Raw genomic sequence first — 20,971 nt, 5'->3', positions numbered from 1 at the left:
AGCAGTCCAAAAGAAAAAAAAAAAAGTAAAATCTCTTTGCCAACATCTGCAAAGATGGATGTGTACTGGACAGACAAGAGTACAGAGCATGAGTCACTTCAACTTATTAGGGCCAATTACAGGTCATTAGGGCCAATGCATAATCAGCCAGGTGAGGCTCACGCTGGCCTGTGCTGAGTCACTGATCCAAATGGTTCCTTAAAATAAGGAAACCTTCACAGCGATGGCATTACCCCAGAAATCTACATGGTCCTCCCATGTCATAAGGTATTCGCAGCTGCTCTGGTAGTACAGAACTACTTTTCCAGTTCTGTATGTGGATAAAGGTTTTGTCCTTGATGTACAGAGTCATCCATGAAAACCTCTCATCTGTTTGGATACAGTTTGCAAGAACTTCAGACTTCTAAGGCCCAGAGAAATCATGCAGGGTAGACAGAGGTGAGAGGTAATACAGGCTATTTTGAAGTCTGAAAAAAAAATAATATTGTGTATTTCTGCTAACACCATCCCCAGGCTTAGACATCCTAAGTGAAATTGGGATACTACTGCAGAGGGTACTATAGAAGCCTGTAATCTGAGGCTAAAAGAACGTTAACTCGTGTACTGAGCACTGTTGCATATCCCGTGCAATTCTTGCCTTGCTCACTGCCATATACAATTCTGGTAAATTTAAAGTCTTCCTTGTATTATTCCTGAGGCAGATTTCAAAATGAAATACTAGGGGGAAAAAGGCTGTAGCTGCATTAATTTATTTTTTGTTAAGCTCTTATTTTGTAATTCTTACTAACATTACCAACTGATACAAGGTGGGGAGAGTGTTAGTAATTACGCTTCATTCCTCAGGGAAATTTCAAAAGGGAATTCATCTCAGATTCATAAAAAAGAGCAGTGTATGAGTCAAGGGGACTGCAGCCCCCACTATCCATTTTACCCTGTAATGTGCTTTCATACTACTGTTAAAGTGGTGAATAAACAATTAAGACAGCATTTGATGAGGCCTTCTACGGGCAGCTGAGCGTGGCCTCACAGTCACAGGCTCTGGTTGTTATGGGGGATTTTAACTACCCTGATGTTTGCTGGAAGGACTACTCAGCCAGTCAGCCTCAGTCTAGGAGGTTCCTCCAGTGCATTGACGATAACTTTCTGATGCAAATGGTGGAAGAGCCGACTAGGAGAGGTGCGCTGCTGGATCTCGTCCTCGCTAACAAGGAGGGTCTGGTTGAAGCAGTAAAGGTGGAGGGCTGCCTTGGTTGCAGTGACCATGAGATGGTGGAGTTCAGAATCTCCTGTGGTGGGAGCAGAATACTGAGCAGAATTGCAACCCTGGACTTCAGCAGGGCCCACTTTGGCCTTTTCAAACAATTGCTGGAGGAAATCCCGTGGGCAAGGCTGCTTGAAGGTAAAGGGGCCCAAGATAGTTGGTTAACTTTCAGGGGCTGCTTCTACCAAGCTCAAGATCAGAGCATCCTGACACGCAGGAAGTCAAGGAAGGGAGCCAGGAGACCTGCGTGGTTAAACAGGGAACTGCTGGGCAAACTCAAGTGGAATAGGAGGGTTTACAAATCGTGGAAGGAGGGGCTGGCCACTTGGGAAGAATATAAGGCTGTTGTCAGAGGATGTAGGGAGGCAACTAGGAAAGCTAAGGCCTCCTTAGAGTTAAACCTGGCGAGAGGGGCCAAGGACAACAGGAAGAGCTTCTTCAAATACATGGCAGATAAAACTAACACCAGAGGCAATGTAGGCCCACTGATGAATGGGGTGGGTGCCCTGGTGACAGAAGATACAGAGAAGGCAGAGCTACTGAATGCCTTCTTTGTCTCTGTCTACTCTGCCGGAGGCTGTCCTGAGGAGCCCCGTACCCCTGAGGCCCCAGAGGAAGGCAGGGCAATGGAGGAGTCTGCCTCAGTTGATGAGGACTGGGTTAGGGACCAGTTAAGCAATCTGGACATCCATAAATCCATGGGTCCAGATGGGATGCACCCGCGGGTGCTGAGGGAGCTGGCTGAAGTCATTGCTGGACCGCTCTCCATCATCCTTGCCAAGTCTTGGGAAACGGGAGAGGTGCCTGAAGACTGGAGGAAAGCAAATGTCACTCCAGTCTTCAAAAAGGGCAAGAAGGAGGACCCGGGCAACTATAGACCGGTCAGCCTCACCTCCATCCCTGGGAAAGTGATGGAACACCTTATCCTTGGTGCCATCTTAAGACATATCAAGGATAAGAGGGTCATCAGGGGCAGTCAACATGGCTTCACCACGGGGAAGTCGTGTTTCACCAACCTCATAGCCTTTTATGAAGATGTAACAAGGTGGATTGACAATGGCAGAGCAGTGGATGTGGTCTACCTTGACTTCAGCAAAGCATTTGACACCGTCTCCCACAGCATCCTCATGGCAAAACTGAGGAAGCGTGGACTGGATGATTGGGTAGTGAGGTGGACTGCAAACTGGCTGAAGGAGAGAAGCCAGAGAGTCGTGATCAATGGGGCAGAGTCTGGTTGGAGGCCTGTATCTAGTGGAGTGCCTCAAGGGTCAGTTCTGGGACCAATACTATTCAATATATTCATCAATTACTTGGATGAGGGAATTGAGTGTACTATCAGCAAGTTTGCTGATGACACCAAGCTGGGAGGAGTGGCTGACACGCCAGAGGGCTGTGCTGCCATCCAGCGAGATCTGGACAGGCTGGAGAGTTGGGCGGGGAAAAATTTAATGAAATCTAACAAGGGAAAATGTAGAGTCTTGCATCTGGGCAGGAACAACCCCAGGTTCCAGTACAGGTTGGGGAACGACCTGTTAGAGAGCAGTGTGGGGGAAAGGGACCTGGGGGTCCTGGTGGACAGCAGGATGACCATGAGCCAGCACTGTGCCCTTGTGGCCAAGAAGGCCAATGGCATCCTGGGGTGGATTAGAAGGGGGGTGGTTAGTAGGTCGAGAGAGGTTCTCCTTCCCCTCTACTCTGCCCTGGTGAGACCTCATCTGGAATATTGTGTCCAGTTCTGGGCCCCTCAGTTCAAGAAGGACAGGGAACTGCTGGAGAGAGTCCAGCGCAGGGCAACAAAGATGATGAAGGGAGTGGAGCATCTCCCTTATGAGGAAAGGCTGAGGGAGCTGGGTCTCTTTAGCTTGGAGAAGAGGAGACTGAGGGGTGACCTCATCAATGTTTATAAATATATAAAGGGTGGGTGTCACAAGGATGGAGCCAGGCTCTTCTCGGTGACATCCAACAGTAAGACAAGGGGTAATGGGTTCAAGCTGGATCACAAGAGGTTCCACTTAAATTTGAGAAGAAAATTCTTCTCAGTGAGGGTGACGGAACACTGGAACAGGCTGCCCAGGGAGGTTGTGGATTCTCCTTCTCTGGAGACATTCAAAACCCGCCTGGACGCCTTCCTGTGTAACCTCACCTACGTGTTCCTGCCCTGGCAGGCGGATTGGACTAGATGATCTTTCGAGGTCCCTTCCAATCCCTAACATTCTGTGATTCTGTGATTTCTAGATAAGCTTTGCTAAACATTCCCCCCTCCACCCCGTGACTTCCAGTTATTGCTAAGATTCCTTCCCAGCAAAAACTCTGGGCCTCTCTAACCTTGGCATTGCTCTTCTCCATGGCCTGCTAGAGCATCTGCCAAGATTTGCTCCAGAAGGAGCATTGGGCAAACCCACCTACACTATACACATGTTGTCCTGCTGGAAAAGATGGGTTTGAGCTGCCGCCTTCACACCCAAGTGTTTATGGAGCATGCACTTTTTCTCTTAGTAGACTTTTCAATGCAGCCATAGCTTAAAATGCAGCTGCCCACAGAAAAGCTTAAAATATAGCTGCCAACAAAACTCAGTTGTGCTTCCACACAGCACTGCCTCAGCTGAAACCCTCCCTGTAAGCTCAGCTCAGCATCTGTAAGATAGGGCAGGGTACACAAACACAACTTGACAGTGCCCCCCGCAGTTGAAAAGAGAATAAATGCTCCATGTGAAAATACAGCTTGCCAAGCAGAGCTAAGATCCCAGGATCCTAACTTATGGGCAGAGAGCAAATTCCCCTGGGAGATGGGATAGGTTCCCCATTCACAGTGTACCCACGCCATTAAAACATCTCAGGTGAAAAGTCTGCTCTAAACCAGCCAGGAGCTGGATGAGTTTCCTGGGTAGCTCCAGCTATCCCACTTCAGAATTTCTGCATCCAGACGTCACACTATTTGCAGCATCTGATTTGGAAACAGATCTGAAAACCTGTGCCACATTTCAACCTTGCCCAGTCCTTGCACCTTCTGTGGGATGCGCCATTATCACTACTTGCCTAGTTTGGTAGAAATTATATATTTTATGATCTAAATTAAACTGTGCTCCTCTTGGTGGAAATACTGCTCTGGGTGAAGAGCCGGTGACTGGCTGTGAAGGAGCAGCAGCATCTGGTGTCTCTGCTGGACAGGCTGGAGTCCTGTGCCCACCCTAATGCATGAAACAGCATTTAAGGCAGGCCTTTGATCTAAACAGGCCCAAATAAAGACTTCGACCTAAGAATGGAAAGCACTGCTCCACATACCTCTCAGGAATAAACTTCTCAGGCTCTGGCCAGAGCTCAGGGTTGTGGTGGAGATGTCCAACTGCAGTTTCAATGACAGCCCCAGCTGGAATATGCTGTCCCAGCACTACGCAGTCTTTAGCTGCTTCCCGAGTGAACCTGCAACAGTAAGTGTCATGTAACCCAGATGATTAATAAAGGTAAAAACACAGCAGAAGGGAACCATAAAAGTCGATCTCTTCAGCTGGATTGACCTCGCAATTTTGGGAGTTACACTTTCCCAGAGGATAAATACAGCAACCATTGCTGATGTGAGTGTCTTCTCATGTTACTTATCTTCACCTAGAAGCACACAGCTCCAACCCAGCTGGCTTTTGCCCTTTTCACAGCAAAGCATTTCTGATTGCTTACGGTTCCAAAATGTTAACTGTTAAACTGCAATTTGTTGCTAATGTTGGGTTTGGACTAATTTTTAATGAAAACTGCAGGCAAAATGTGTCAGTCATCTCTAATAACAGACAGAAACCGTACGCTGGTTTGCTTTCAGGAAAAATTATATCAAATATAGTTTTGAGTTTGTTTATTTGAGACGCTCCCTCACATTGAGACAGAACCTGAAACTTAGCAAGGGATGGTTTTAATATTAGGGCTAAGTGTTCTGCTGCTGCTACTAAAATACCACCAATTCACAAGCCTTGGAAAACTGCCATTCATATACACTCATCAAAGACAGGCACAACATGAGCAACAAAACTCTCCAGTTTCCTCCCACCCTGTGGTGACAGAGTAGGACTGTCCTTAGGAACCTCATCATGACAAGAAGGCTGAGAAAAGCCACCTGCCAAAGCTGAGCTTGGGTCTGTGGACCTTGTTAAAAATGGTGTGTGGGTGTGCATGTGGGGTGGCAGACTCTGATCTAGACCTTTTGGTGCTTGTGCGGTCACTACAGACCCCAAACCAGCTCAGAGCCAGGTGGGTGCTGTGCTATTTCAGCCTGAGATCTCTTTCCTGGCACCAGCGGGGAGAACAGGGGCAAGACAATGTGCAGGAGCTCCCTTTGCTGCTCCCTGTGCTGCGCCTAAAAACTTGAACAAAGATTTCGGCTTCAGGGCTGTCAGTCTGGTATCATTACAGGAACACATTCTTTCCTCACTGTCACCCATCTCTCTCTTTCTCCTAGACAAATAAATAACAGAAGCTCCAAACCTGGAACAAAACAGTGGTATGCTAAAAAAACACACTGACAAGCCATCCTTCTCATCCTTACATGAATTTGGTGACAGTGGAAATGTGAGTTCTGGGGAAGAAGTTCTCTGGCTAGTAAGTTCTTTTTTTTTTTTTTTTAATAAAACAACTCATTTTATAACAAGTTTGGCTGCTACTGAATTTTCCCCTAAATCAGCATTATCCTTGTCATAGGCAATTAGTATCTTTCTGAGGCACTGCGCTGTCCTATCCATTCCACATCAATCAGAGTAAAAGCCAGATCAATAAAAACCAACAACAACGCCAACCTGAACTTCAGAACAACTTTGCTCCATTTTAATTCTGTTTCCCATCTGACAAACATTGATTGTTTCCCAGTGTTTCAGCTGAAACTCAAAGACGTCTGATGTTTTAACTGGCAAAACAATTTCCACTTGTATACCATGTATAAGGTAGTCAAGCCCAGTCATCTCACCCAGGAGCAAGTAGCTTTGACATTCACCCTCTGAACAACCCTGCTGATGTCCATGGAAAAATCTTGACTTCTGATCTTCGTGAATATGTAAAAGAGAATACTATTTTAAGCTTTTTTAAGGTGCTTGCAATCCTGGGGTGCATTTTTTTCAAAGGCTCTCACTGCAAGCTCAGCTTTGGCTCCTTTCCAGTAATCTGAAGTTTTCCCCTGGCTTCCCAAGAAGCAGTGCAACCAGCTGACCGCCTTCAAAAGTTCCATTCTTAATATTTGCATTTACGCTTGTGATAACTTGAAAATTTGACAATCAAACAGCTTTCTAATTTTTTTCCCCCTTCTTTTCAGTTCATCAGTATAACTTGGTAAAATCAGTCTTGTGTGACTTGGGGCAAAACTTTCCAAATTTAATGGATGCTGCCATTAGCTTAGTACTGTGTTATACTAATATAGCTAAGTGCAAAACAGCAGGGGTCCAACTTCAACACATACATAAAATACAGCATTCTGAATGTGCAGCCCTTCCCCAGATCAGGGCTTTAATGACCAGCAGGGTAACTCATACACCAGCCAATGGGCTGGGGTAGGTCCTTGCTCCGTATCCCCAAAGCCCAGAAGCAGCAACGTCTGGCTTTCTAAGGCCAGTCTTGCTGCAAAATGGCTCTGTCCTCCAACGTTGGGGAAGGTGAAGAACAGTGAGGAAGAAATCTTGGCCAATCTGTTGTAAAAAAATGGCTTTAGAAATACCAGTATTATGCAGTTTTCCTTCAACAGGCCACATTATATCTTTCAAATGCACAAGCAGTATCGATGTTGGCACAGAGACCAAGGGCACATTGGTCTCCCAAGAGCAGATTTCCATTTTATACAGCTAGGGAATCTACCCTGTAGAATCGGAAGGGGAAAAAAAAAAAGATACCTGAATGCAGGTGGGTACATGCGCAATGTCTCTGCAATCACCATGTCCAGATAAGGGAGTTCTTGTACATTTTGGTAATCAGGGACCATCTGAAAAGGCAGGAAGAAAGGAACAATTACATTTTCTCACATTTAAGTGCCAAACTCATCTCAGATTAGCTTTTAAATCATCTATTTTTTACCGAGCATTTTTCCTGCAGAAGAACTCGATGTCTCATCTAAAACAGTAAATGATAAAATTATACGAAAATGTGGGCAGTAATTAAATGTGTGTATAGCATTCCTTTCATGATCAAAACACTTTGGTGTGCAGCCCAGCTGAAGATATAATAATAAATCAACCTGCTGGGAAGTATTAAAAGCTGGGTATTACAGAGAGCATTAATAGCTACAACAGAGCTATTGTTTTATATATGCACAAAAATCTGCACAGGACCCTTGTTTCTTCCCAAAGACGAGGGCGTACAGCTCAAATCCCACCCAGCGGGATTGCAGTGGGACCTGGAGAGAGAAGCCTGTTCGGTCCCGTGGCCATCCCTTATGTAAAGCTGCTTAATTTTATGTGGTGGGCAACGCCTGAGCCCGCATTTTCATAAATCTACAGAACCAGCCAGCCCTTGACAACAAGTGGTGGGCACTAAAAGCCAAACAGGGCTGTAGCTCAGAAGACTTTGCCCTCTGACAGGCAGCAAACAGATAGTGAGAGACACAAAACTGCAGTCGACCATCAGCAGCCCTGACAGGACTCAGCACATGGACAAACAGACAATTTGTCCCATTGCTACATTCCCTGGAAAAAAGGACATTTCCCCTGTCTTATTGAGTGCTCTCAGCAGAGGGCAGCCAAAGTACATCTAATAACCTCATCAGGAAAGCAGAGTTTTGTTTCAAATTAGAGCTTCTCCTGAAGAATGACACGGAGTAAACTGGAGAAAAGCACAGACGTCAGACTAGACTAAACCTTTTATGAAGATTTGGGGCCCCTGTCGTTCACAAAGGGGACTGGATTCCATCCTTCCTTTATTTACTACAGCACTTTTCATGTATAATGCATACTTTATTGAATTTTCATGCAAAAACATATGGTACATACTGAAAATACTAAGCAGAGAACAACTCCAGATGGTATGCAGAAAAGGCGTACAATAGAACGAGGATACCTTGCTGGATTAGGGTATCCCACTTATTCAGCACTAAGCCACCATGCACCATTTCACATTAACTGATCTTTTCTAGGAAGGAAATAGATACATTCTACTGACCCCATTTTTTGGCTTGGGAAAAAAAAGCGAAACCAAAGAAAGAAATTTGCACAGGCTGAGCAGAACCAGTGTGTCTGCTCCTCTCTTAGGGAAGAAGATGCAACTCAGTTTGTCAATAGATGAAGTATTTTGTCAGTATATGTCAAATATTATCAATAGAGGAAGCATAGTCTGCCCTGACAGCCTTTCAATGTTGCTTTTATATTGCAGTAGTGCCTACTAACTCAAATCTTTGGCTTTGGTCGATGGTTATCAGACAAAGGGCTAGGAAAGTAAAAGTCACAAATGTCAGCAATGTCATGAGAACCATTGCCGAAGGCTGTGCGAGGAGCTGTGCTCCAATAATTTGAATGGCTGAAACCATAGACGGAAGGATGACTACTACCATCCTTGTTTTGCAGAAAGGGATCCAAGGGCTACCTGATTTTGCATGGGGAATAAGTAGCAGAGGCTAGAAATCAGCTGTGATCAGACTCAAATTTCAGGCCTTCAAGGCAAAACCACCCTTGTCCATGACCACGCAGGTGCTCCAATATCTTGATGCAAATACATGCTGTGGTTTGTATTCATTTTTTCTTTTTTTCCTGCTAATTTTACATCTCTTCTTCAGAACTTCCCTCTGTCCTTTTTATACTGCTCTCCTGTATCTCTTTGAATCCTGGGTCAGCGTTTGAGTCCTGTCTCTGCAATCCCTTCTGTTTTCATGGCTGGGCTGGCTGAGGGAAGAGTTCAGGCTCAGAGTAAATGAGTGGTGGAGCCACGAGCACACTGTGATATGTTCGATTCTCTGAGCCATGCTCTTTCCACTGGGCCTTCCTGTCTCTCTCATAATCCCTCTACTTACTTCTGGAGTCAATAATTAAGATAATTATATGGTAACCTGATATAATAAGTAGCCACTAAATCAAACCATACAACAACAAATAATATAACACTAAATTATGGGAGCTTTGGTTTGCTCTTTCAAATACCTTCTATACCTTCAGGGGATTAGCAGTTCAGAAAACAAAGGTACAAAACCAGCTGATTTTCCTTAGAATAAAATTCTTTTTGCTTATATAAAGAGAAAGGGGTCGGTCAAATGGCAGCACAGTGAACTTTGCTATCGTGAGCATGGCAGACACATCAGTCATTTCCTACATCTGATGCAACTTAATTATTGGCACTTCCATGCTTTTAACATCAAAGTAGCTGGACCTAATTTAGTAGTTGTTTGCAAGGTCTGACCCAGGGCTGCGTAAAGTACACACCAGCCAAGTATCTCTGTTTAGGAAGGACAGTTTGCTGCTTTTTTTTTCCTTTCAAAGAAAATATTTTCCATTTGTTTTTCCACTCCCTCTCTTAAAAATATTCCTTTAGCCAAGCACATTTCTAAGGAACTTAAATATGCTTGTCTCCCTAAATGTCCCTATTTATATCTTTCAACTGCTGGCAGGTTTGCTGGGATGGGAGGTGGTGTTGTGCAAAGATGCCACTTTAACCCCCTGCAAAAAAATTGTCTACATTGCCTCTTGTTCAAGATTGGGTGTTTTTTCATTAAGAAAGAGATTCCTTTCTGTAACAAGTAGACACGTGGAGGGAAAAAGGAAGCACCACAGTGCATGTAATAAAACATTCCATATTTTAATTTTGCAGCCATTGCTTTGCACAGCAGTGTGTCTTATGCTTTACACAGCCTTGTAGTGTCTTTTCCTGTTGACGTGGAAGTGAAACGGCCACATAACTTCTTGCAGCATTTCTCTGTGTGCATGTTTCCCTGGTTTGATTTCTGAAGGTGTGGAGGTACATCCTCACCTATCCCAGAACGTTCAATCACTTCTGAGGCCCAGAAAGCATCTAATTTGGCCACAAACTGTCCTTTATGACTGACAGCAAATCCCAGGCCTCAATTCCTTAGAAAAAGGTGGGAAATTAATTCTTCACCCCACAGAGTACCCTGAGGTGAAATACCAGCAGTGATTATAAAATTGCATATGTGCTACAAGGATGACGCGTGGTTTAATTCCCACATAAATTCCAAGAGAGATAACTGCCTTCAGATCCACCTCTGCTTTTTAGTATACTGGCTTTAGCATTTTCTAGGCAGGCAGAGCTATTTTTTGCCACCACCCTCAGTTAACTTTTAATTCCTCAATGAACACCAAGGGAATCCAAGTGCTGACAGGAGAGGTCTGGCCGATCTTTCTGCTGCAGTTTGAGATGTTACTGTTCCCAGTTGCTCGCTCCTCTTTGCTGGCTGTGGTTAGCGTCACCACAGCCAAGTCAGCAGAAGGGAACATATGCCTGCACCTCAGTTGCTTCCATACAACGTCCAGCATGAACCCACCTTCAGCAACAGTTTAAGACAAGATGCTAACTTTTCCCCGAAGTAGATGCTGAGTGAGGCACAGATCCTCCTCTACCACCTCTGTTTTGGGAATGGTAATCCAAGTACATATCAGTGAATGAAAGACTTCCACTTATCCTATTGGTCATGGTCTGGTGGTGCTCAGCAGCCAGAAACGAAAAAAAAATCAGAGAAAATTTCATGTAGCTGACAGAGTATGACGTGCACCTGAAATCGCTTTGGAAGCAGCGAAGGTTGCAGAGACCACATTCCTCATAACTAGCGCTGCTGAGTCATGGCCTGAAACTGAACCGGCTGCGGTTTCTTAGAAATTGCAAACCAAACCAAACGCCCCATGGGCAGGTGTGACTGTGACGAAGTCCATGTCAGAGAGAAGATGTGCAGATCTGCCGAAGTGGAGATGCAGATCCATGAGTTATCTGTGTGTGCATAGCTACACAGCCCACATCAGCTCTCCCCCAAATATAGACTTTGGATAGCAACAGAATAGGAGCAGGTGAGTCAAAAATAAGCCAGCATTGTCCCCAGTAACCCTCACCCACCTCCCCTTCCAAATTGCCCAAAGAGCTATTCAGATCATAGCCGTAGCTAGGATTCACAAACAGGTCGATAATGTTTCTTGATCAAATGGATCAAAAGCTGCTGATAGATCAAAGAGTCTCCCTGGGGTTTTGACCTCTCTTTGGTCACCTCTAGGAGCTGCTCGTCCCCTAACAGAACTAGAGCCTGTGTGCCACGCTCAGCCTGGGAGAGGGGGAAGAAATGCAGGAATACTATGTCAAGTTAGGGTTGACCCATGACAACCTTGCTAACAACCATACCAAGAAAGGAAAGGTTAGAGACAGGACAGCACTCGAAACGTAGATCAATCAAAAAAAGGGGCGGGATGGTTCAATGGACTTTAACTTGCTTAAGGAAAGCTTGCTTCATGTTTTACCATTTCCGCAACAACATGCTGGAACACCTGTAAAGCCGCAAACTAAAACCTACGATGTCAGGCAACAAAATCGGGACAAAGTTGATAAAGTAAAATTTCTTGGCTTTATCCTCAGAACTTGGACCAAATACTAAAAAAATGCTTAAGGTAGTCCTCATGCGATACTTTTATTACAAAACCTTTCTCTCTGCAGTCTGTGGTCCAGCCTGGACCTGCCAAGTGAGATGTCTCCCTGGGGCATGGCACTGGGCAGAACCAGCCCTTGCCTCCGGGGAAACAGAACCCTGCAGCTCCTGAGTCCCACTCATCCCAGCAGGCAGATCACAGCAGAAGGTGTTGCTTTAAGATACGCTGCTTTAAGGTAGAGAAGAGCCTGTCTAAAGTCACCAAGTGTCTGTTGGCCATTTCCAGTGACACAGGCCTAGAGAAGGGTTTCTTCTAGCAAAATGTTCAGTTCCTGACTATAAAATTGAGAACATGGCTCAGGAACAAAAAGTAGGACAACATGTCAGATTCCCAGATTAAGACACAGTAGCAAGAGGCTTCCTGAGTGGCCTAGGACCTCTCCTCTCAAATCCACTCAGAAATTAACATTAAAGCAAGTCCTCAGCTCCATCCTCTCATGCCTCTTCCCCACAAGCAAGCAAAGGCTATGCAAAATATGATTTCCTAAGCTTTGCCTTTATTTCTTTGTTCCACATGGGTTACCTGCCACCTCTCTCATCTGCTTGGGTTGTCATTCAAATGGAGATGCAGCTTGCAGGCCCTCACCCCCACCCTTGGTGGATGCGCACCAGGGTTGGGAGCATTACTTTGCTCGCTGAGGCACTCCCCAAGCTGCAAGAGCACTCAGTGCTTCAGACAACTCCAGCAAACTCCTCCGGGCTCCTCCTAAAGACTGTGCATGTCAAGTAAATTTAGTATTACAGCCTTTTGTTCAAATCACCTGCCGTTCACCCTCATACCGCCTCCGACTCTACCCTTCGCGTTCCCCTCTTGCCTGGTCCATCCAGCCAGTCGCGTGAGCACAGGTGGGGGCAGGTGCAGATTCGCAGGCCAAGTTCGGAGGTGGTGGGAAAGGCCGGCGCGCCCCAGTTACACGCCGATAACCACATCACACACAAACCTGGCAGCCAAATTCCCTCCGTTACTTTGGTGCAAATCCACGCAGCTCCCTGGGGTTGTATCAGTGTAACAGAGAGGAAAATGCGGTTCTAAGTATGTACCCAACAGCGCTGGGGAAAAGCCAGAAAGTATAACGTTACACCAATGTCGACTCTTTAATGTTACTTTGCTTTTTGAATCAAAGACTTTAGCTCCTGACAGAAGACAGACCTGCACTACCTCGACTAGCTTTTGTGGTGCTAAAACAAGGTCTTCGTGGCATCACTGTTCACAAGGAAACTTCTGTGAGATAAAAATACTTCCTGGAACTGAACAGTGTCCCAAAACCAAACAGATAAGCACAAAAGCTGTGACCAAAACAGTCAGAAATCCTCTTCCACCTACATTACTACTGACACATGGCGATCACCAAGAACAGAATGAGTGCCATCAGGTAGAAGATCTGAAAAAAAAAAAGGCAGGAAAAAGAGAGGAAAATCACTACGGAAATCCTTTATGAGGCAAGCTACAAACTAAAAGAATAGAGAAAAAAACTGTTTCAATCTGAATTTTGTAAATTCGTCAGCTCCACCTAGTCCCAAATTCTCATGCCAAGAGAACTGGGTGCCCTTGAATTGAAAAGCGAGTAAATAATTGGGAGTGAGACAGGACACCTGGGGTGCTCCACTGTCACGAAGGATGGGGCAGGCTCCCGGTATGCTTTTAATACACTAGTACCCTCACTATACCATCTTTTTCTTTCTTAGGTTTGGTGGGGAAGAGTAGCTCCTCTCCAGAAGTGGCTCCCAACCTGCATGCACTGCTTGCCTTGTCCCAGCTACTTGTGGATGTGAAATAATCCCTGGCTGTGCATTGTAGTGGGCTAAGCCATCAGAAGCACAGAGACTGCCTGTTTCTCGCCTCCTTAAAAAAACCACTCATCCCCCAGGAAATCCCCCCCCAGGTTCTCTCCTAAGTCCACTGAGGCTCGAAAGTCTCCCTTTCTACACTTGTCTGGCACAATCAAAATTTCTACTTGGGTGGCAGAAATGCTGAATGGTGAAGGATCCCAGTGGGAGGGAGGCAAGGAGGAAATTAAACAGGAGAAAGGACTGCCAGAGGCCCAACAGGCTGAGAAAGAGAATTATAAAACTGGGGTAGGTCTGTCCGAAGGGCATGTCACCAGTCCAAAGCACATTAAGCACTGAAGTTCGTGCAAGACTTAATCCTTCCTGCTATAGAAGTGTCCCTTGGTGGTTGCTGCAGATCTACAGGAATAAAGAGAAGGGATTTTTTTTTCCTCTCTCAGCAGACATTCATGGTATCACATAAGAGCCGGATGATTTAATTTAATCATTCCTGCTCCAGCTGGTATTTTCTGTATGGAGGTGACAGTGCTTTAAATTAGGGCCTTGCATATAAAAGGCCTGTGTGTTTAGCTTAATCAAATGTTCATTTCCTCACGTTATGTTTATATTAAAAGGCATCAGCATGAATTTTCATGTTGCAAATAGAGGCTATCGTATCAGCTATGTCGTGAGGTCCTCTTTGGTCATTCTTCATTTCTATGGCCTCATACACTTGGCAGCCTTTTGGACTGGGAGGTGACTCAGCCCCAGGCCTGCAGTTTGGGGAAATACGCCCTAGAGAGCATGCTCCAACCTATGAGGAGAACAGAGCTTTACACAAAATAAATTATTTCGGTAATTCGCCCTTCTGCAGATACTTAAACATGGGCTTGAGCCAGTGGCTGCTTAAGTCATTGGCTTCAGCAGTTGCTGCATGAGACCTTTTCTGCAAGATTCTCCCATCACTCAGCGTAATTATTATTTGCTCTGACAAGGGCAGGTCAGTTTTAATACCATACAACATTTATGTAGTGCCTGATGCCTTGAAAACATTTTATGTACATTAGGTACAGTGCAACAATAATAAAACTTTGCCTTCCCATAGTCGCTTTTCCCCTGAGGCTTGCAAAGTGTTTAGCAAACATTAATTAGTTGGTCACCTTCCAAATGCATGTGTGAGGTGCTCCTGGTAAATAATCCCTCCCTGTACACAAGGGGCCAGCAGAGGTGCTGAAGACTGAAGCCAACAACTTACCACCCTAAGAGTCAAACACCCACCAATTCGAGCCTTAATAAGTAGCCTGATTTTTTTTCAGCTTCAGTATGACTTCTGTGAGTAAATAGGCAAATACTGCTCCAAATACATAGAGTCAGAATGACTAAAAAAGAAAGAAATGCATTGCAAGGCATTGAAATATGTCTTAAACTAAAATGAGCTTGCTTTGTTTTTAGCTGCCAAGATCATAACTCAGGGCTCAGCGTGTCCTTGAGAAACTGATGGTACTAAAAGCACAGAAAGAAGCTTTTCTAGTGTCAAAACTCCAATTCCCTGCTGTAGACTCCTGTGCCTCCTGCTTAATATAGGTAAAATCTTAACCCTTCTCCTCTTACTTTCCCAAAGCAAAGGATCAGAGCCAAAAGGAGAAATAATTATCTAATATATGGTTCAAAACTGATGAGCTATGCGAAGCCTTGGAGCAGAGGAACACTGGTACGTCCCATCTGTGTGGCAACTCTTGATGTCCACCTCCCTTTTCTCCCTATCCAGACAGCGCTGGCAAAGTTTCCTAAGTGAGACCTGTTCTGTGTCACTCCCACTTGCTGCCTCATTTCTTGACTGGCAATGTGGCTTACGCCATGTCCACTTCTCGCTCCAAATTTTAGCATGTGTCCTTCCTGCAAGGCACAAGGGAGAAGTCTGTTCCTGTTGAGACTTCTCACATTTCAGCTGAAAATATGAAAAATGGAGAAAGAAATGGGAAAAACTTTTCTGAACAAAGCTATTCCTCGCCTTTCGCTCCTCTGCTCCCTCTGGAAAGTGCTGACCACCTTGGGTACAACAAAGCAATTTTCGATTAGTATGTGAAAAAACTTGGTAGCACTTAAAACAGCATTTGTGTTTTCTCCCTCCTATGCATGAAGAAGATCTTTCAAAAAACCTAGATGCCAGTCCCAAACCCACTACCCCAAGCTCGGCGGGGAGCTGGCTGTGAGCTGGGGTGTCTGCTACCATGACACTATCCTGTGACAAACCCCCCTAGATATCCAGATAAAGCCGTCTGCGACAAATCCTGGCAGACACCTATTCAAGGATTTCTTTCCTTTTCTTCTCTTACTCTCTCTCTTCTCCATCTGGGAGCAAAGAAATTTCCCTAAGTCTGTTCACGCTTAGATTTAGTGAAGCCATCATGGTGTCATATTCTGGCACTGTCTTGTGTCTTTGCTTTCCTCTACCCTTTGCAGAGCAGCATGGCACGGCTGTCCATCTGTTTATGATTTACTTCACACAATGACTTGGTCCCAATTACACTGATAGGCACAGTAGGTTATTTGAGGGCCAGCTGGACCTCTGTAATGACACTCAAGTTGTACCCAAGTCATGGGAAAGTTTCCAACCAAAAAAAGGCCAGTGGAAAAACTCCACTGGGACTCTCCCAGGAGAGGCTTTCTGTCCTTCATCCCAGAAAGTAAAACCAGAAATTTATGTTTGTATCTGTAATTCTTCTGCAATTATTAGTGTCCACAAAAACTGAACAGAAAACAACAAGAGAAACAGACACCTGGGTCTTTCTGACTTTAAAGATGCATATTGGAGAAGGGATTATAAAGAACAGCATTCAATTCAGGAGGCCACATCTTTCATGGTTTCCTTTAGTACTGACCCGAACCACAGAGTCAGAGCAGCTGTACCAACCTGCACCAGCTGAGGACGGGCCCGGGAAGCGCAGCCGTTTTTGGGGACTGTGTACTGCTGCAGGGAGGGAGCCCCTCCACAAGTACTGAATCACTGGCCCTCATAGAGCAAACGGGAGTGAAAGGAAAAAAGCCCCACAACTCAAAAAGCTGCAGGATGAAGTCACAGGGCCAGCAGTGAGAAAATACAGAATTAATTTGTAATCTGAACAAGGTCATTTCTAGTATGTTTTAGGATGATATAAGACTTTACAGGGAAGGCAAATGGAAAGTATTGCTCACGACTTCTTCTGCTTTATGAGTAAGCTGCTTTGGCTTTTATTTATTTATTAACTCACAGTTCCACAACAGTCCTGGTGTGAAGACCAATTTGCTGTTCTTTCTCTTGCTTCTCAATGATATTTTTGCTTTTTGAACCTGACCCTTTCCTGTCTCAGTGCCTGACCACCTCACTCATTTACCTCTCTATATTTCCAAGGAGATCCTTATTTTTACAATTACCCACACCTCACCTCTGTGCTGCCATTTCACTTCATGCCACGCTACTTTAATACCCAGTATTTTATCCTTTCTTCTCCTTTTTCAAAGCTCTAATCTGCTTTATGTAGTCACAAAAACTCTGGGGTGCAGTGTGGAGACCCAGAAGAACCTGCACAACATAATGTTACCCACCTGGTTTTAAGCCAGTCCTGACGTGGAGGTCACTCGATGCAGATGCCACTGAGACACAAAGGTGGCACCCACAAAATGACACATTTGTTGAACCAATCAGCATGAAAGAGCACTTTTAAGCCAGAAAATTGCAAAATCCATAGTAGTCTGCAGGGAGTTCACTAGCAATTTTGCCCACATAAAATACCTGATAAAATACAGTATCCTTTGCCCTTTTTACCACAAATTGTGGCACAAGGATCTATGGATACCTACAGATGGGATAATTTGGGTGCAGGGAGCGATTTTCTGAGAGTACGAAGTTGAAGCACAGCTGTAGACTTTTCCTGTAAAGGATCTGTCACACACAAAGAGCAGATAGGCATACCCAGAATATTACCAACCCTGATCACTCAAACATTAGGAGCGAGGCCTCAACATACTTGGAAACTTTCTCGAAAATGCATGAGGTTTATGACAAATAATAGTATTTTGAACTTCATTTGCCTTCTGGCTTACGAACCAGGATTCATGTTTTCAGTCTTACCTTTTCAACTAGAAACTTTTTTTTTTTTAAAATAGGTTGGTTGCTTTTTGTTTTAATAATGAAATACACCTGACTTCAGTGTCAAGTGATTTGAAAGAATACAAAACAAATACCCAGAGACTTGCAGTGCGATGGCAGGATAATATGGCTGGTAATATGCCATTTACAGAGCACCACGGGCCATCCCTGCCTGCCCTTTGGCCATCTGCTGCTAGTGGTCAGCTAGAATCACATAGACCTTTTAAAAAAAGAAAAAAAGTCTACAAGACTGGGAACTTCACATGGATAAACATCACACAAGCATAAGCTGCCCCTCAGAGTGCCCACAGTTTTGTAGCACACGTTTTGGGGGGCGGAGGGTGTTACTGCAAGAGGGGCCTCGGAGATTAAGCATCCAAACCTCCTTTTGAGAATGCCAAACTTGGTACCTTGGCAAAGCTTGACACAGAATGAAATTGAAACATGCAGACAAAGTAACTGGGGGGGAAACTGTGCTAAGTCTATAGATAGCATTTTGTTTCTTCTGGGTACTAGAAGCGGGGTGGGGAAGGGAGGAATTGAGGGGGAGAGAGGGAGAAGAAAGATAAATTTTGGCTGCTGCTGTCATACGCAGATCCACTTATCTATGGCTGAACCCAGATAGCTGTGACTCTAAATGAAGAAATTTAATTAAAAAGTAAAAAAAAGAAAATCAGCAAGAAAAAACAGAAAAAAACAGGACTTCATGATTCCCACACCTACTCTGATGTATAAATAGAGACTATCTGACTGATGAAGGGTGCTTATTATTTCTTTGACTTCCATGTGTGTAAAGAAACCTACAATTCTTTCTAGTGAACAAGCAGGATAATCACAAACCCAATGGCACGTTGCTGCTATTTCAACTTTGCTGCTCTAGCTTAAATGACATCATGCGACATCTTGGTAGTCTCAGTGATATTATATCTATGATGCACTTAAAAAAACCCCACAAACCAAAAAACGCTTTGGAAAGCAGCTTACTTGGGATCATATTTTGCCTGAGTTACACCTCTTGCAAGAAATACGTTGGGAAAAAACTGCAAGTGGATGCGACTCCCTTTTGCAACTCTTGCATATATAGACCTGCCTTCTGCCAGCCTAACTTAGAGCAACCTCACGGTTTTCCCTGCCTTAGCTCCCAAGGCATTTGCGACGTGACTCAGAAGAGCCAGAGCATCTTGCACTTATGTCCATACCCACTGCTTTTCCTGACACATTCGCTTCCCATTTCACATTATAGCACAGTAAGAGAAATTGGTATTAGTACTTTTGGCCTCTCTTCATATGCGCACACATGTATGCGTGTGTACTCTCTATAACACATCCATCAATTTGAAATGGTATAAAAATGACCAAAAAAAAATCTTTAAATCTCAGAAGATTCGAAGTGTCAGTGCTGTGAAGTCAGAAAATTCATTCCAATTCCTATTTATCTAGGTCAGGATGTGGGAAGACATTTTTTTTTGCCTTGTGCATATGCACGTCACTCATTTTGCACCTTGGCATTACACAGGCTGGGAGCTGAGGAATCAGGGAAGATGACGGCTTGCTCCCTGCTTCCTGTGGACTTGATAGAAAAATCCCTTTTGTGTTCCTTATAATGGAGTCTTGTCTCATCTCTACCACAAGAGACACTTAGGCCACTATATTACAAATACTGTGCTGATGGTCAGTGCGTGTACGTAGCTCTGCCTCAGTGCCACATCACCACTGCCTCTTCTGTAAACCAGAAGAGAAAAGCAGCCTACAAAGCAAGGAACAAGTTAACAAAAGGCTTCATTTATCTCCAGCTGATATCAACATGACAGCGGGAAATGCGGGGTCAGATTCCAGGCACGTTATTGCAAGGGCAGGAGGAGCACGGGGAGTAGCTGTTGTGTGGTGGAGCCACGGGGCTTGCAGTCAGGAGGTCAAGTCCTGACGCAGCTTGCTAAGCGCGTTTGGGAAAGTCTCTTCCTCTCCTCCAGTGCTTTTAATAAGACCAGTAAACCTTAATCATGAGATTGTGTGGATACTACTGGCATGCTCAGAAGCAGGCAACATAATACGCTCCTGTTCAAATGATGTTCCTGATCGTCGCACGGTACTAACAGTAACTACACTGTGCGTTTTTAAAATTTTTTTTGTCACGGATTAGGTAAGTCTTGTCAGTTAATACTGATATTATAAAAAATAAAGGTAAATCTTGAATGGACAACAAAATTGTGGACAGACTAGCAGAACTGAAATTTTACACATTCCTTTTGTGTAAATAAAGAAGTAAACTCAACCCACAATTAAGCTTTGCTTTACGATGTGCAGTTGCTGGGGGAAAAAAGCTGTAATGGGTGTTACACACTCACCCGCATACCAGCAACAAACAAGCAAAGAAACTCACTGTTTACCCAACTTGATGGAAAAAAACTAGTTGTAATTTGAAGTTCTGCTTCAAAGTTTATCTATACATGATGCCCTTGGGTCTCAAAGAGAGGCTGGGATCTGTGGGGATCCTCCGTGACCCCACACCTCTGCCTGTTCAAATTATGAAGGGGGAACTGTGCAGGGAGACTGCTGCTGCTATAGGATCTCTGGAAGAGGAGCAGCACCAAAAGTGCTCCCCAAGCAGAAACCAGGATGGGCTTCTGCAGCCAGTGTCAGAGATCAGAAGCTGGGCTCATGCCACTCTCACATCCCACAGTCCCCAAAATCCAGAAGAGACGGTGTCGGGACAAGGCAATGCCACTGCACTGTATGTGGTGCTACCAGCGCATCTCTGCTCCAGCCTGGATGGTGCTTCCCTATTTGATTATTTTTTTCCATAATATACTTCTTATTTCATTAAGGGGAGCTATTAATCAGGTGACCCAGGAGTGACGGAACTTCCCGTGGCCCCGGCGTCACCACAGCAAGGACGGGGCTGGTGCTCTGCTGGGTGTCGGCGCGCTCCCTCCTTGCTGGAGCTGCAGGATGGCTCACGTTCGGGAGTGCTGCCTGTGCTGAGCTCCAGACAGGATGCAGCATGCTCGGCTCGATGGGAAATGAAAAGGATATAGGCTCTTTTGTCAGCTCGGCTTGGTCTTAATAATGTTTAAATATCTGAAGGTCACTAAATGACAGAGTGCAGCGATTTGGCACAAAGGCCTCTCTCTAAGATTATCTAGGTTTGCTGAAGTAAGACAACAAAAGAGAATAAACCAGAGTGAGCAAACCCAACAACCGCTGCTAAGATGTTGTTCTTCTCATTAAG

At 44.8% G+C, this 20,971-nt stretch overlaps 1 protein-coding gene across 1 annotated transcript in view; it reads right to left on the bottom strand.

Annotated features, from left to right (window-relative positions):
• TBXAS1 (thromboxane A synthase 1) overlaps positions 1-20,971 on the bottom strand; it is a 235,683-nt gene that overhangs the window by 2,000 nt on the left and 212,712 nt on the right. Inside the window, exons 10-11 of the mRNA XM_065639909.1 lie at positions 7,117-7,205; positions 4,544-4,681 (exon numbers count right to left, since the gene is read on the bottom strand). Coding sequence (XP_065495981.1) covers positions 4,544-4,681; positions 7,117-7,205 — 227 coding nt within the window. The remainder of the gene's footprint in view (positions 1-4,543; positions 4,682-7,116; positions 7,206-20,971) is intronic.

Source organism: Caloenas nicobarica, chromosome 1 (genome assembly GCF_036013445.1).
Source record: "Caloenas nicobarica isolate bCalNic1 chromosome 1, bCalNic1.hap1, whole genome shotgun sequence".
Taxonomy (NCBI): Eukaryota; Metazoa; Chordata; class Aves; order Columbiformes; family Columbidae; genus Caloenas; species Caloenas nicobarica.
Note: the sequence above shows the minus strand (reverse complement) of the source record. Positions and strands in the feature narration are given on the sequence as shown.